The following is a 14202-nucleotide window of genomic DNA, read 5'->3' on the forward strand; positions in this document are numbered from 1 at the left end:
TTTTTGATAGCTGAGTAATATTCCATTGTGTAGATGTACCACATTTTCTGTATCCATTCCTCTGTTGAAGGGCATCTGGGTTCTTTCCAGTTTCTGGCTATTATAAATAAGGCTGCGATGAACATAGTGGAGCACGTGTCTCTTTTATATGTTGAGGCATCTTTTGGGTATATGCCCAAGAGAGGTATAGCTGGATCCTCAGGCAGTTCAATGTCCAATTTTCTGAGGAACCTCCAGACTGATTTCCAGAATGGTTTTACCAGTCTGCAATCCCACCAACAATGGAGGAGTGTTCCTCTTTCTCCACATCCTCGCCAGCATCTGCTGTCACCTGAGTTTTTGATCTTAGCCATTCTCACTGGTGTGAGGTGAAATCTCAGGGTTGTTTTGATTTGCATTTCCCTTATGACTAAAGATGTTGAACATTTCTTTAGGTGTTTCTCAGCCATTCGGCATTCCTCAGCTGTGAATTCTTTGTTTAGCTCTGAACCCCATTTTTAATAGGGTTACTTGTTTCCCTGCGGTCTAACTTCTTGAGTTCTTTGTATATTTTGGATATAAGGCCTCTATCTGTTGTAGGATTGGTAAAGATCTTTTCCCAATCTGTTGGTTGCCGTTTTGTCCTAACCACAGTGTCCTTTGCCTTACAGAAGCTTTGCAGTTTTATGAGATCCCATTTGTCGATTCTTGATCTTAGAGCATAAGCCATTGGTGTTTTGTTCAGGAAATTTTTTCCAGTGCCCATGTGTTCCAGAAGCTTCCCTAGTTTTTCTTCTATTAGTTTGAGTGTGTCTGGTTTGATGTGGAGGTCCTTGATCCACTTGGACTTAAGCTTTGTACAGTGTGATAAGCATGGATCGATCTGCATTCTTCTACATGTTGCCCTCCAGTTGAACCAGCACCATTTGCTGAAAATGCTATCTTTATTCCATTGGATGGTTTTGGCTCCTTTGTCAAAAATCAAGTGACCATAGGTGTGTGGGTTCATTTCTGGGTCTTCAATTCTATTCCATTGGTCTATCTGTCTGTCTCTGTACCAATACCATGCAGTTTTTATCACTATTGCTCTGTAATACTGCTTGAGTTCAGGGATAGTGATTCCCCCTGAAGTCCTTTTATTGTTGAGGATAGCTTTAGCTATCCTGGGTTTTTTGTTATTCCAGATGAATTTGCAAATTGTTCTGTCTAACTCTTTGAAGAATTGGATTGGTATTTTGATGGGGATTGCATTGAATCTGTAGATTGCTTTTGGTAAAATGGCCATTTTTACTATATTAATCCTGCCAATCCATGAGCATGGGAGATCTTTCCATCTTCTGAGGTCTTCTTCAATTTCTTTCCTCAGTGTCTTGAAGTTCTTATTGTACAGATCTTTTACTTGCTTGGTTAAAGTCACACCAAGGTACTTTATATTATTTGGGTCTATTATGAAGGGTGTCGTTTCCCTAATTTCTTTCTCGGCTTGTTTCTCTTTTGTATAGAGGAAGGCAACTGATTTATTTGAGTTAATTTTATACCCAGCCACTTTGCTGAAGTTGTTTATCAGCTTTAGTAGTTCTCTGGTGGAACTTTTGGGATCACTTAAATATACTATCATGTCATCTGCAAATAGTGATATTTTGACCTCTTCTTTTCCGATCTGTATCCCCTTGATCTCCTTTTGTTGTCTGATTGCTCTGGCTAGAACTTCAAGAACTATATTGAATAAGTAGGGAGAGAATGGGCAGCCTTGTCTAGTCCCTGATTTTAGTGGGATTGCTTCAAGTTTCTCTCCATTTAGTTTAATGTTAGCAACTGGTTTGCTGTATATGGCTTTTACTATGTTTAGGTATGGGCCTTGAATTCCTATTCTTTCCAGGACTTTTATCATGAAGGGGTGTTGAATTTTGTCAAATGCTTTCTCAGCATCTAATGAAATGATCATGTGGTTCTGTTCTTTCAGTTTGTTTATATAATGGATCACGTTGATGGTTTTCCGTATATTAAACCATCCCTGCATGCCTGGGATGAAGCCTACTTGATCATGGTGGATGATTGTTTTGATGTGCTCTTGAATTCGGTTTGCCAGAATTTTATTGAGTATTTTTGCATCGATATTCATAAGGGAAATTGGTCTGAAGTTCTCTTTCTTTGTTGTGTCTTTGTGTGGTTTAGGTATAAGAGTAATTGTGGCTTCGTAGAAGGAATTCGGTAGGGCTCCATCTGTTTCAATTTTGTGGAATAGTTTGGATAATATTGGTATGAGGTCTTCTATGAAGGTTTGATAGAATTCTGCACTAAACCCGTCTGGACCTGGGCTCTTTTTGGTTGGGAGACCTTTAATGACTGCTTCTATTTCCTTAGGAGTTATGGGGTTGTTTAACTGGTTTATCTGTTCCTGATTTAACTTCGATACCTGGTATCTGTCTAGGAAATTGTCCATTTCCTGAAGATTTTCAAATTTTGTTGAATATAGGTTTTTATAGTAAGATCTGATGATTTTTTGAATTTCCTCTGAATCTGTAGTTATGTCTCCCTTTTCATTTCTGATTTTGTTAATTTGGACGCACTCTCTGTGTCCTCTCGTTAGTCTGGCTAAGGGTTTATCTATCTTGTTGATTTTCTCAAAGAACCAACTTTTGGTTCTGTTGATTCTTTCTATGGTCCTTTTTGTTTCTACTTGGTTGATTTCAGCTCTGAGTTTGATTATTTCCTGCCTTCTACTCCTCCTGGGTGTATTTGCTTCTTTTTGTTCTAGAGCTTTTAGGTGTGCTGTCAAGCTGCTGACATATGCTCTTTCCTGTTTCTTTCTGCAGGCACTCAGTGCTATGAGTTTTCCTCTTAGCACAGCTTTCATTGTGTCCCATAAGTTTGAGTATGTTGTATCTTCATTTTCATTAAATTCTAAAAAGTTTTTAATTTCTTTCTTTATTTCTTCCTTGACCAGGTTATCATTGAGTAGAGCATTGTTCAATTTCCACGTATATGTGGGCATTCTTCCCTTATTGTTATTGAAGACCAGTTTTAGGCCGTGGTGGTCCGATAGCATGCATGGGATTATTTCTATCTTTCTGTACCTGTTGAGGCCCGTTTTTTGACCAATTATATGGTCAATTTTGGAGAAAGTACCATGAGGAGCTGAGAAGAAGGTATATCCTTTTGCTTTAGGATAGAATGTTCTATAAATATCCGTTAAGTCCATTTGGCTCATGACTTCTCTTAGTCTGTCGACATCACTGTTTAATTTCTGTTTCCATGATCTGTCCATTGATGAGAGTGGGGTGTTGAAATCTCCCACTATTATTGTGTGAGGTGCAATGTGTGTTTTGAGCTTTAGTAAGGTTTCTTTTACGTATGTAGGTGCCCTTGTATTTGGGGCATAGATATTTAGGATTGAGAATTCATCTTGGTGGATTTTTCCTTTGATGAATATGAAGTGTCCTTCCTTATCTTTTTTGATGACTTTTAGTTGGAAATTGATTTTATTTGATATTAGAATGGCTACTCCAGCTTGCTTCTTCTGACCATTTGCTTGGAAAGTTGTTTTCCAGCCTTTCACTCTGAGGTAGTGTCTGTCTTTGTCTCTGAGGTGTGTTTCCTGTAGGCAGCAGAATGCAGGGTCCTCGTTGCGTATCCAGTTTGTTAATCTATGTCTTTTTATTGGGGAGTTGAGGCCATTGATATTGAGAGATATTAAGGAATAGTGATTATTGTTTCCCTTTATATTCATATTTGGATGTGAGGTTATGTTTGTGTGCTTTCATTCTCTTTGTTTTGTTGCCAAGACGATTAGTTTCTTGCTTCTTCTAGGGTATAGCTTGCCTCCTTATGTTGGGCTTTACCATTTATTATCCTTTGTAGTGCTGGATTTGTAGAAAGATATTGTGTAAATTTGGTTTTGTCATGGAATATCTTGGTTTCTCCATCAATGTTAATTGAGAGTTTTGCTGGATACAGTAGCCTGGGCTGGCATTTGTGTTCTCTTAGGGTCTGTATGACATCAGTCCAGGATCTTCTGGCCTTCATAGTTTCTGGCGAGAAGTCTGGTGTGATTCTGATAGGTCTCCCTTTATATGTTACTTGACCTTTTTCCCTTACTGCTTTTAATATTCTTTCTTTATTTTGTGCGTTTGGTGTTTTGACAATTATGTGATGGGAGGTGTTTCTTTTCTGGTCCAATCTATTTGGAGTTCTGTAGGCTTCTTGTATGTCTATGGGTATCTCTTTTTTTAGGTTAGGGAAGTTTTCTTCTATGATTTTGTTGAAGATATTTACTGGTCCTTTGAGCTGGGAGTCTTCACTCTCTTCTATACCTATTATCCTTAGGTTTGATCTTCTCATTGCGTCCTGGATTTCCTGTATGTTTTGGACCAGTAGCTTTTTCCGCTTTACATTATCTTTGACAGTTGAGTCAATGATTTCTATGGAATCTTCTGCTCCTGAGATTCTCTCTTCCATCTCTTGTATTCTGTTGGTGAAGCTTGTATCTACAGCTCCTTGTCTCTTCTTTTGGTTTTCTATATCCAGGGTTGTTTCCATGTGTTCTTTCTTGATTGCTTCTATTTCCATTTTTAATTCCTTCAACTGTTTGATTGTGTTTTCCTGGAATTCTTTCAGGGATTTTTGTGTCTCCTCTCTATGGGCTTCTACTTGTTTATTTATGTTTTCCTGGAATTCTTTCAGGGATTTTTGCGATTCCTCTCTGTAGGCTTCTACTTGTTCTCTAAGGGAGTTCTTCATGTCTTTCTTGAAGTCCTCCAGCATCATGATCAAATATGATTTTGAAACTAGATCTTGCTTTTCTGGTGTGTTTGGATATTCCGTGTTTGCTTTGGTGGGAGAATTGGGCTCCGATGATGCCATGTAGTCTTGGTTTCTGTTGCTTGTGTTCCTGCGCTTGCCTCTCGCCATCAGATTATCTCTAGTGTTACTTTGTTCTGCTATTTCTGACAGTGGCTAGACTGTCCTATAAGCCTGTGTGTCAGGAGTGCTGTAGACCTGTTTTCCTCTCTTTCAGTCAGTTATGGGGACAGAGTGTTCTGCTTTCGGGCGTGTAGTTTTTCCTCTCTACAGGTCTTCAGCTGTTCCTGTGGGCCTGTGTCTTGAGTTCACCAGGCAGCTTTCTTGCAGCAGAAAATTTGGTCTTACCTGTGGTCCTGAGGCTCAAGTTCGCTCATGGGGTGCTGCCCAGGGGCTCTCTGCAGCGGCAGCAACCAGGAAGACCTGTGCCGCCCCTTCCGGGAGCTTCAGTGCACCAGGGTTCCAGATGGTCTTTGGCTTTTTCCTCTGGCGTCCGAGATGTGTGTGCAGGGAGCAGTCTCTTCTGGTTTCCCAGGCTTGTCTGCCTCTCTGAAGGTTTAGCTCTCCCTCCCACGGGATTTGGGTGCAGAGAACTGTTTATCCGGTCTGTTTCCTTCAGGGTCCGGCGGTGTCTCAGGCGCAGAGGTCCTGCCGCTCCTGGGCCCTCCCCCACGGGAGCCCAGAGGCCTTATACAGTTTCCTCTTGGGCCAGGGATGTGGGCAGGGGTGAGCAGTGTTGGTGGTCTCTTCCGCTCTGCAGCCTCAGGAGTGCCCACCTGACCAGGCGGTTGGGTCTCTCTCTCACCGGGTCTGGGAGCAGAGAGCTGCTGCGGGCCGGGATCCGCGGGTGTGGGACTTCCGGTAAACACAGAACGTGCCCGGTCCTAGAGAAATTCTGCTTCCGTGTGTCCCAAGCTCACCGGGCAGCTTTCTTGCAGCAGAAATTTTGGTCTTACCTGTGGTCCCGAGGCTCAGGTTCGCTCGTGGGGTGCTGCCCAGGGGCTCTCTGCAGCGGCAGCAACCAGGAAGACCTGTGGCTCTCAACTCTTTGCAGAGCCTGAATGGCCTTAAACTCATTGTCTTAGTTAGGGTTTTACTGCTGTGAACAGACACCATGACCAAGGCAAATCTCATAAGGACAGCATTTAACCGGGGCTGGCTTACAGGTTCAGAGGTTCAGTCGATTATCATCAAGGCAGGAGTATGGCAGCATCCAGGCAGGCCTGGTGCAGGCAGAGCTGAGAGTTCCACATCTTCATCTGAAGGCTGCTGGTGGAAGACTGACTTCCAAGCAGCTAGAGTGAGGGTCTTATAGCCCACACCCACAGTGACACGCCTACTCCAAGGCCGAGCATATACAAACCATCACCAGCTTAGCTTAGACCAGCTTTGAACTCTTGCTTGAGCATCCTGAATGCTGGTACCACAAGCTATCATTCGGTAAACTATTACTAGGTACTGACTATACACCAGGCGCTCATTCTAGTTTCTGGAATTCAACAATTAACAAGAGAGAAATAGCTGCCCTTGTGGAGGTCGCTTTCTATCATAAGTGACAAATAGTAAACACACCGCACACGAGAGCACAGTCAAATGCCAGGGGGTGGTAAGCACCGGGAACAGAGATAAAGCAGAGTCTGAAAGTGGGGTGTGATTAAAGGGAGAGTTTTCTCTGTGGCTGTCCACAGAGACTTTGTTGAGAGGACATCAGCACGGTTAGGAATTATGCACCACGATGAGGAACTATAAAGTGTTAGGGAGAACTTCTAAGCAAAGAAAACAGCCCGTGCGAAGACCAGAGCCTCCTCGGCATTTTGGAGGAAAGGCAGAGACTAGGCTTAGGAGTCCAGCATGATTGCAAGATGTCAGATGTGCTAGGCCCTGTGCCCTGATTAGCTGAATCCTTACCACAGGAGGAGGTCCATGCATGCTCTTCCTATAGATGAGCTTAACCCTTAAATAAAGCCCTGGAGGGGCCAAAGTGGTACGAGTGTTTGTATTTGTGATACACTTTTAAATAGACCCTAAAGGACTTGCTTAGGTGTTGAAAACTGAATAAAGAAATTAAGGAAAATTCCAGGAGTTTTCATGTGGGCATCCTGCAGAGTAAAGGTTTTGCAGGCAAGGGGGGGTGGAAGAGAGTGTGTGTGCGATTTACAAAAGGGAGGATCCTGGGGGACAGAAAGAGCATCGAGTGCATACCTGTAGCCACTGGGTGGAGCCTAAACCTCATGGTCAACCCAGGAAAGTGGTTGAATTTGTTGGCCAATCTAGCACACTTGCCTCTGGACCTTTGGGTGCAGGGAATCAGCATGGACTCTACATTTCCTGGGCATTCCCTGTGATCTCCCAAAGTTTCAGCAGAATAACACAGAGAGCAACGTTGCACGGCTGTCAGCTGGACTCTGGAGGCCTTGATTTGTTGGGAATGGGCTCTCCCAATCAGTTCGCATCTCTGTTCGGGATTCTCCCTATTAACGGAGCTCACTCTGTCCTCCCAGGGCTGTTATGAGCTAATCTCTGGACCAATGGATCGGCACGCCTGGGGAGTTGCCTGGTTTGGATTTGCTATTCTCTGCTGGACCGTGAGTATCCTCAGCACATTTAATTTCAGAAAGGGACACTAAGGAGAGAACTTGAGACGGTCCATGGCTATTTCAACCACCCTAGAAAGTCCGGAAAACCAAGTTTGCAGCTAAGATAGTCAAGAAATGTCTAGCACCAGAGCAAGGACAATAGGTTCCTTTGAGGTGTGGAATGCCAACTTCCCTACTGGGGAAAGGATACACCCAAGTAAGTAAACCCTTCTTCTAGATGCCCACCTAGGCATCTAGGTTGCATTACCTGGGCTTCTTAGTGAACTCCATCAGTGTTCCTCAGCTAAGTAATTCACTGCAGCTAGAGTTCTAGGCCTTCCCTGTCACCTCTCTAGAGGGCTCCTTAGTTTGCCTAGCTCCTCGGAAACTCTCATCACTCCCTGCTGCCTCTATGTGGCACACTGGGCTAGATAAGAGCTCTGGCTCCCAGTGCTGGCTGCCCACTCAAGCCTGCTACACAAGGCAGCCCATTCAGTCTTCCAGAGATCTGATTTTTGCTTCAAACCCCGAACTTATTATCGGCAGTAGATAGTAGTCACGTGTTTTCCTTGAGCTGTCAGACTAATTTTGTAGATTTCAAAGAAAATATCTATCCAAATAGCCACACACCTGAACAGCCCTAACCATTGCTTCTTTTCTAGATTTCTTTTGTTTTGTTTTGTTTTCAAATAAAAATGATGTTTCCAGAAAGAAAAAAAAACAATAGGTCAGTGCATAATCGATCACACACATGCTTTCTTTCTGGAGAACTGTATTTCAATGTGCCACGGGATTTTTTTTTTAAGTCATAGAGAATATTTAAAAAAGATGTGGGGCTGGGGATTTAGCTCAGTGGTAGAGCGCTTACCTAGGAAGCACAAGGCCCTGGGTTCGGTTCCCAGCTCCGAAAAAAAGAACCAAAAAAAAAAAAAAAAAAAAAAAAGAAGTGTAATCAAAGGTCAGAGTACAATCCGACCAGTAGTTTTTGTTGTTTCATGGAAGACAATACCAGATCCAACTTACCTGCTTCTTCTTTTCCCTCAAAAAGTGCATAGCAGAGTAGAATACAGTGGGCATCAGTGCAGTTTAGTCGGCCTGCCTCCATCCTCACTGAGACTCGACCTTACGTTGCTTTTGCATCACCAGAGCCCATGTTAAACAAAAGAAAACAAAAAAAAATTGAAATATTCTTGACCTCATTTACCCCTGAAGGGTGTGTGTGCAATATGCTTTGAAAAGTGCTGAGTGAGAGGATATAAATGAGGGAGGCGAGAGAAACCGTCAGAGGCAGACGACCAGCTGCTCTCTGTTTCCCTGTACCTAGCATGACACATAGTAAAGGCTCGGTCATGTAGTAAATGAATTTACCAGACAACAGGAAAGTGTCTTATCTGAGCAGGAACTACCGGACATTCAAAGGCGTTCGAGTATCATGGAGTTGCCAACCAACACTGTATACGAGTAGCGAATTCTAAATCATAGAAACTGTAAATGTCTCCTGAGGTTCAGCAGAGAGGGAGTCTGCTGTCGATGAGACACCATGACAGATCGTCTTTATATGAAACCCCTCGGGAACAGTAGGCATATCTTCCCATGCTTGAGAAGAACTCCTAGGCATACCAGAGCCATGTTCTCAGAGGGCTTTCCTGTAAAGCTTGATAAGGAACACTGTAAAGTCCATTGGGTCCGATGACTTTGGGTTATCACTTATCTTCCCTGTACTTCCGGCCCTTCAGAGAGCTCTGAAGACAGATGTGCTTGACACATAATCTTTAGTAAACATTAGGCTCACATTACTATTTCATTCTGACTTACAGCCCTAGATATGAGGTAGAGAGAAAAGATATGAAGTTATTTTACAGAGAGAGAGAGGCTGGGGCTTGGGGGAGCAAGATGGCGTGGCTATCCCTGGAAGAAGATGGCAGACCTGAAACAGCTCGGACTTTCCAGCTTGTAGGGGTCTGTGATATTCTTCAGAGGCACTCACTCAAAGGTGGCGAGCACTTGAGGATGTTAGGGAAATCCCTCGGGAGGTAAGGCTTTAAGCTGAGGAAAAAAAGGGACCTAACGTCTAGAGATGTAGCTCAGCTGGTAGAGTGCCCGTCTAGCTGCCCAAAAGCCCGCATTAGATCCCAGCACAAAGGAAAGCCAGCATGGTTTACTGTAGTCCTAGAACTTGGAGGTTGAAATCAGAAGGTCATCCTTGGCTATGTAGGAAGCTCAGGGCCAGCCTGGGCTCTGGAAGAACCCATCTCAAAAAGAAACGAATAAATAAAAACGTTAAGAAGACAGAGCATCCAAGATAGAGCTAGGACCAGAAGCACATTGGAGAGTGCTTAGCCGGGATAATGGGAGAAGAGCACTAGTCAGAGAGACTAGGTGGGAAGTGGGGTGGGCGTGTGGGGAATGGAGAGCTCGCCGTGGGGCAGAAGATTATAGGATGGGTAGCAGCATCTGGCCCTTAAGATCGCCGTCGCCTAGATTCCTACTAGACACCCAGTGTCGCCGAAGCCGGAACGGAAGGAATGCAATCGTTTCATATGACAGTAGATGTGTCTTTTAAAAATCTTAATTCTTCTTTTTCCTTTCTTTCCCACTTTAAACTCTAGTTCTGGGTTCTCCTGGGCACCATGTTCTACTGGAGCAGAATTGAGTACTAAGCACACAGTGTCTCTCGGCCATACCTCCCTCCCGGGTGACTTTGAATTTGGTGCTGGAACCTGCTGTTTCGTGACATGCCCTCTGGTGACACATGCTTGTCTCTCTCAAGTGCCAGGCCAGGTGGAACGGCTCTCAAGATGCTGCAATCCTTAGCAGAAATATTTCTCACCCCTGCCTGAGATTCCGCCACATATTTATATACGATAAGACAGAGAGTGTACTATATGTGTGCTATATGTACTTATATTACTATATATAACTATATATAGTGTGGTACTTACATGTTCTATATAAGACAGAAAACTTGGAGAGGGGAGGTGACTCTCAGCCCTGTTTATGTTTAATGTGGAGGCACAGTGATGTTCAAAGGAACCTGCTTCGCCATTGTAAGCTCTGTCTGTATTGAGTTAGCAAAGTCATGAAACACAGAGCCCGTCTATCTCAACGTTTTCTTTAACCTGGCAAGGCTTTTGCTTGTCACTGTGTAGGTTGGGGGGAGGGGAGTTGCACTGTGCAGGAGGGGGAAATGGCAGAGCTGTGCCTTCTGCCTCTGGTTCTGCTGTGACTTCTGTCTGCCCCAGTACTGTTCCTGACACCTTTGGATACTGTTACGCTCCAGGACGACCCTTGGTTTTCATTTAACGGAGTGTTCAGACGTCCTCTCATGTCCTGTGGGGTGATGTGCATTTAGCAACCCCCGTCTCTGTTCACGGAGAGCTTGTAAACCTTGGCAGCATTCCCCATGCCCATTTTACATCAGCTCAGTCTTTGCCCTCAAGGTTTCAACCTGAAACAGTTCTCAAACCCTGGTATCAGTGATTTATGGGGACTTGTGTTTGCTGTCACAATAGTTTGCTTGCACTAACGATCCCGAAGGAAGTCCTGACAAGTCACCATTTGTTTGCTTATCCATAAATAAAGAAGCCCATAAAATACGCTCCCTTTTTTTGCTTTCAATCGGTCATGCATAAAAAAATACGGGGTTTCCAACAGAAGAGCCCCAACTGTGGGGGTTAAAATGGCAGAAGTGGGAGACAGACACCAGTGGATTCCTGGTGGCTGGCGGACTACCCACATGGACAGGGAATGGCTAGAATGCTGCTTCCTTTTGCTTTTCCTTCCTGTGTTGACCTTTGAAGCGATGGCTCCTCTGAACTTGGAGGCAGCATATCTGATGGCAGTAGTCATCTGTGCTCCTCACGCAGAAAACACACCCATCACCTAGGAACACTCAACCCAGGTACTGGAGGTCTTGCCTCACCCGGACTCTGGTTAGGCAGAACACAGGGGCAGAGGAAGGGTCAGAGAGGAGGACTGGACTCCCAGTGTGGCAGAAGTATGGCCTCTGATCCTCAAAATCTTGCCTCGAACCCTCCACCTCCTTCTGTCCCCTCTGAAGAAGACATCTTGGGTTACAGGATAAATAACACCTGCCCTTAGCAAAGAGGATCTGTGTGGTTCTTTAAAGAGCAAAGGAGATAGTTGGAATGAGTTTTTCTGTCTAATGCGATATAGACATATATATACAAATACATATACATATATAATATATAATAATTGTAATATATATATATATATATATATATATATATATATATATATTAGAGTGCTGGGAGTTGAACCCAGAGCTTCATGTATGCTAGGCAAGCCCTCTGTCCACTAAGTTGTATTGGTACCTCCTGGTACCTTTTGCTTCCCACCATTAACTAGGTTTTCCAATAGGCTCCACTGGCTGAGTGATTCCTGCCCGATCCAACCCTACCCCTGCCTTCCCGCCAGAGCTTTAATGCTCTCTGCTACAAAACCCTCGTTCTGAGACTGAATCTCAGCCTCGAAAGCACGGCATACAGAGTTCCAGTACCATTTCCAACAGAAATAAGTTCTGCCCCTCCCCAAACAAAGGAAGGATGGTAAACACAGACCCCACAGTGCCAAGGGCGATACTTAACAGGGACAATCAGTAGTGTCACCCTGCAGAGGCCTGCCGTTCACAGGCCTGAGCTGTGACCACTGGGACAACTCCCTTTAGGTCATCCAGCAATTTCTTCACTGATGCTGCACACTTTCATGCTGTTCATTTCTGGAGCCCCAGGCTTCTTTCTGCTCCCCAATGTCCTGGAATTAAAAATGGGGTGGCCAGCCTGAGCTCCTGGGCTCTAGCTCCTCAGGGTCCAGTTGAAGCCCACCAAAAACAGGGAAAGGAGAGCCGAGGGCTTGGGCTCTGGGGAGGGTGTTCTACTTAAGAGCCACTCAGACATACAGTCTGTGAGACATTCCTTCTTTCAACCATTACAACTAAAGCTCAGGCTAACTCAGGGGAAGTTTTATTGACAACAACACAGAAATCTCAACCTGCCTCTGGTCAGTCTTACCCTTTCCTGGACTAATCCTAACCATAACCATAACCATAATTGTAAGCCTAACCCTAGCCCCTAATCCCTTAACCCTAACCCTAACCCTAACCCTAGGTCCTAGGTCCTAGAAGCCTGATTACATGTAACAAAGCCCACTGCTCCAATTTGTCAACCCTGGAACCAGAATAAAGGGCCTGCTTCTGTTTGAAAGCACAGCAGACACTCTCCAGCTACTCATAAGTAGTATGCAAACTTGAAAAACTAATGTCCTCCCTCTAACTCCACCCCTACCCGTCTGATTGACAGTGCTGGGGGTAGGGGCTGGAGATTAGAAACCAACTACTAACATGGCCTCTTACTAGAGAGTTAAGGATTGCTCTCCATCTGGTCTCTTTCCTACTTCACCTCATACAGCTTCTTATCAACCCCTGTGAGACAGGCTAGGGAACAGGCAGTAGCAACTAGATAAGCGGCCGAGTCTGGTTTCATGCACGCATATCTGAAGACTCAAGTGGTCGTGCTTATATTCAACAAGGTCTTCAAGGCAACACTTTTAACACACAGGAGATGCTCTCACACAGCCTTCCTCCAGCCCACAGTCCCCATGCCTGGCACAATCACTCACACACACACACACACACACACACACACACACACACACACACACACACCAGAGAGAGAGAGAGAGAGAGAGAGAGAGAGAGAGAGAGACTTTGTTTAAAAAGAGAAAGAAATTGATACAGACTAAGTATCCAGTTGTAGTCTAGCCTTCATTGACTTTTCTAAGCTCCCAAACTACACACACTTAGACATATGCATACTCAAGGCTCAATATTTATTTGAATATTGTCCATAGACCATTTGCCTATTCCAGTGTGCTATCTGAAAGCAGGACCTCTGAACCACTCCCATGAGAGCACTTTAGGGACCTAAGTTTCTCAGCGGACATCAGTGTTCCCTATACTACAACCAATGAAAGTCTGACAGTTTACGGGAAGTTTACTATTGAGTCAATAGCCTTAATAGTTTCCATCTATAGCACATATCAATGGCTCTTGGCAGGGACCGGGCTTCTGTAGGAACTGGGAAAAGTGGAAATTTTGCATCTAGAAGCCAATGTTTTCCATCTCCTTCAGGAGTCCATTCATAGAAAATGTGGGCGCTTCCAAGAAGTATGCCCAACTGAGGTACAGTTGTGTGTGTAGTGGCTGAGGGCCAAATATCCAGGGGTGGAGCACAGATAACACTGAAAGTCATGTAGGATAGAGAAGTCATTTTTACGATCCCGAAGATCCTACATCTCTGTAGGAGTCAGAAGAGGGACAGAGACTTAGAGAAATTACCCCCCAAAAGAATGAAGACTCAGTGAAGACATTAAGGAATAGTCTTCAAATCAGAAGAGTTTGGACTTGACTCTGCCGTTGCCCTACTGTGAGATTTCTAGCAATGCCCCATCTGTTCTGCATCTTCACCCCTCACCTAGTCCTCGGATCTCAAGAGACTGTATAAAAACATTACAACCCGTAAGCACCGTAAAATGGAATGATAGCCCAAGTGATTAAGAACTCAATTAAAATCTGTGCAACAGCCGCTCGTGACCATGGGGAGTTGCGTTGTCCAAAGAGCCAGCCCTCAGACAGTATGGTAGACGTTATCTACCTTCACCATTCAAAATGTGCTATGCTACAGCACTAATGGTGACCGCATAGGCAGGAGTTGGGAGCTGGGCTCCTTTGAAACCAGTCAGGGATGGGTAGATCATAGAAATTAGTAAGCCGGTGCCCCAGGGCTCCAGCCGGTCACTGGGCCTTGCACCATCTGAGCTAGTCAAA

At 44.4% G+C, this 14202-nt stretch overlaps 1 protein-coding gene across 3 annotated transcripts in view; it reads left to right on the forward strand.

The window, feature by feature from the left end:
- Window positions 1–10951, forward strand: part of Upk1b (uroplakin 1B) — a 37336-nt gene extending 26385 nt beyond the window's left edge. For all 3 annotated transcript variants that reach the window (XM_006248368.5, NM_001024253.2, XM_039088358.2), the window contains 2 exons: window positions 7281–7364; window positions 9965–10951. In XM_006248368.5, coding sequence (XP_006248430.1) covers window positions 7281–7364; window positions 9965–10015 — 135 coding nt within the window. In that variant the 3' untranslated portion in view covers window positions 10016–10951. The remainder of the gene's footprint in view (window positions 1–7280; window positions 7365–9964) is intronic.
- The last annotated feature ends 3251 nt before the right edge of the window (window positions 10952–14202 follow it).

Source organism: Rattus norvegicus, chromosome 11 (assembly GCF_036323735.1).
Source record: "Rattus norvegicus strain BN/NHsdMcwi chromosome 11, GRCr8, whole genome shotgun sequence".
In the NCBI taxonomy this organism is placed as follows: Eukaryota; Metazoa; Chordata; class Mammalia; order Rodentia; family Muridae; genus Rattus; species Rattus norvegicus.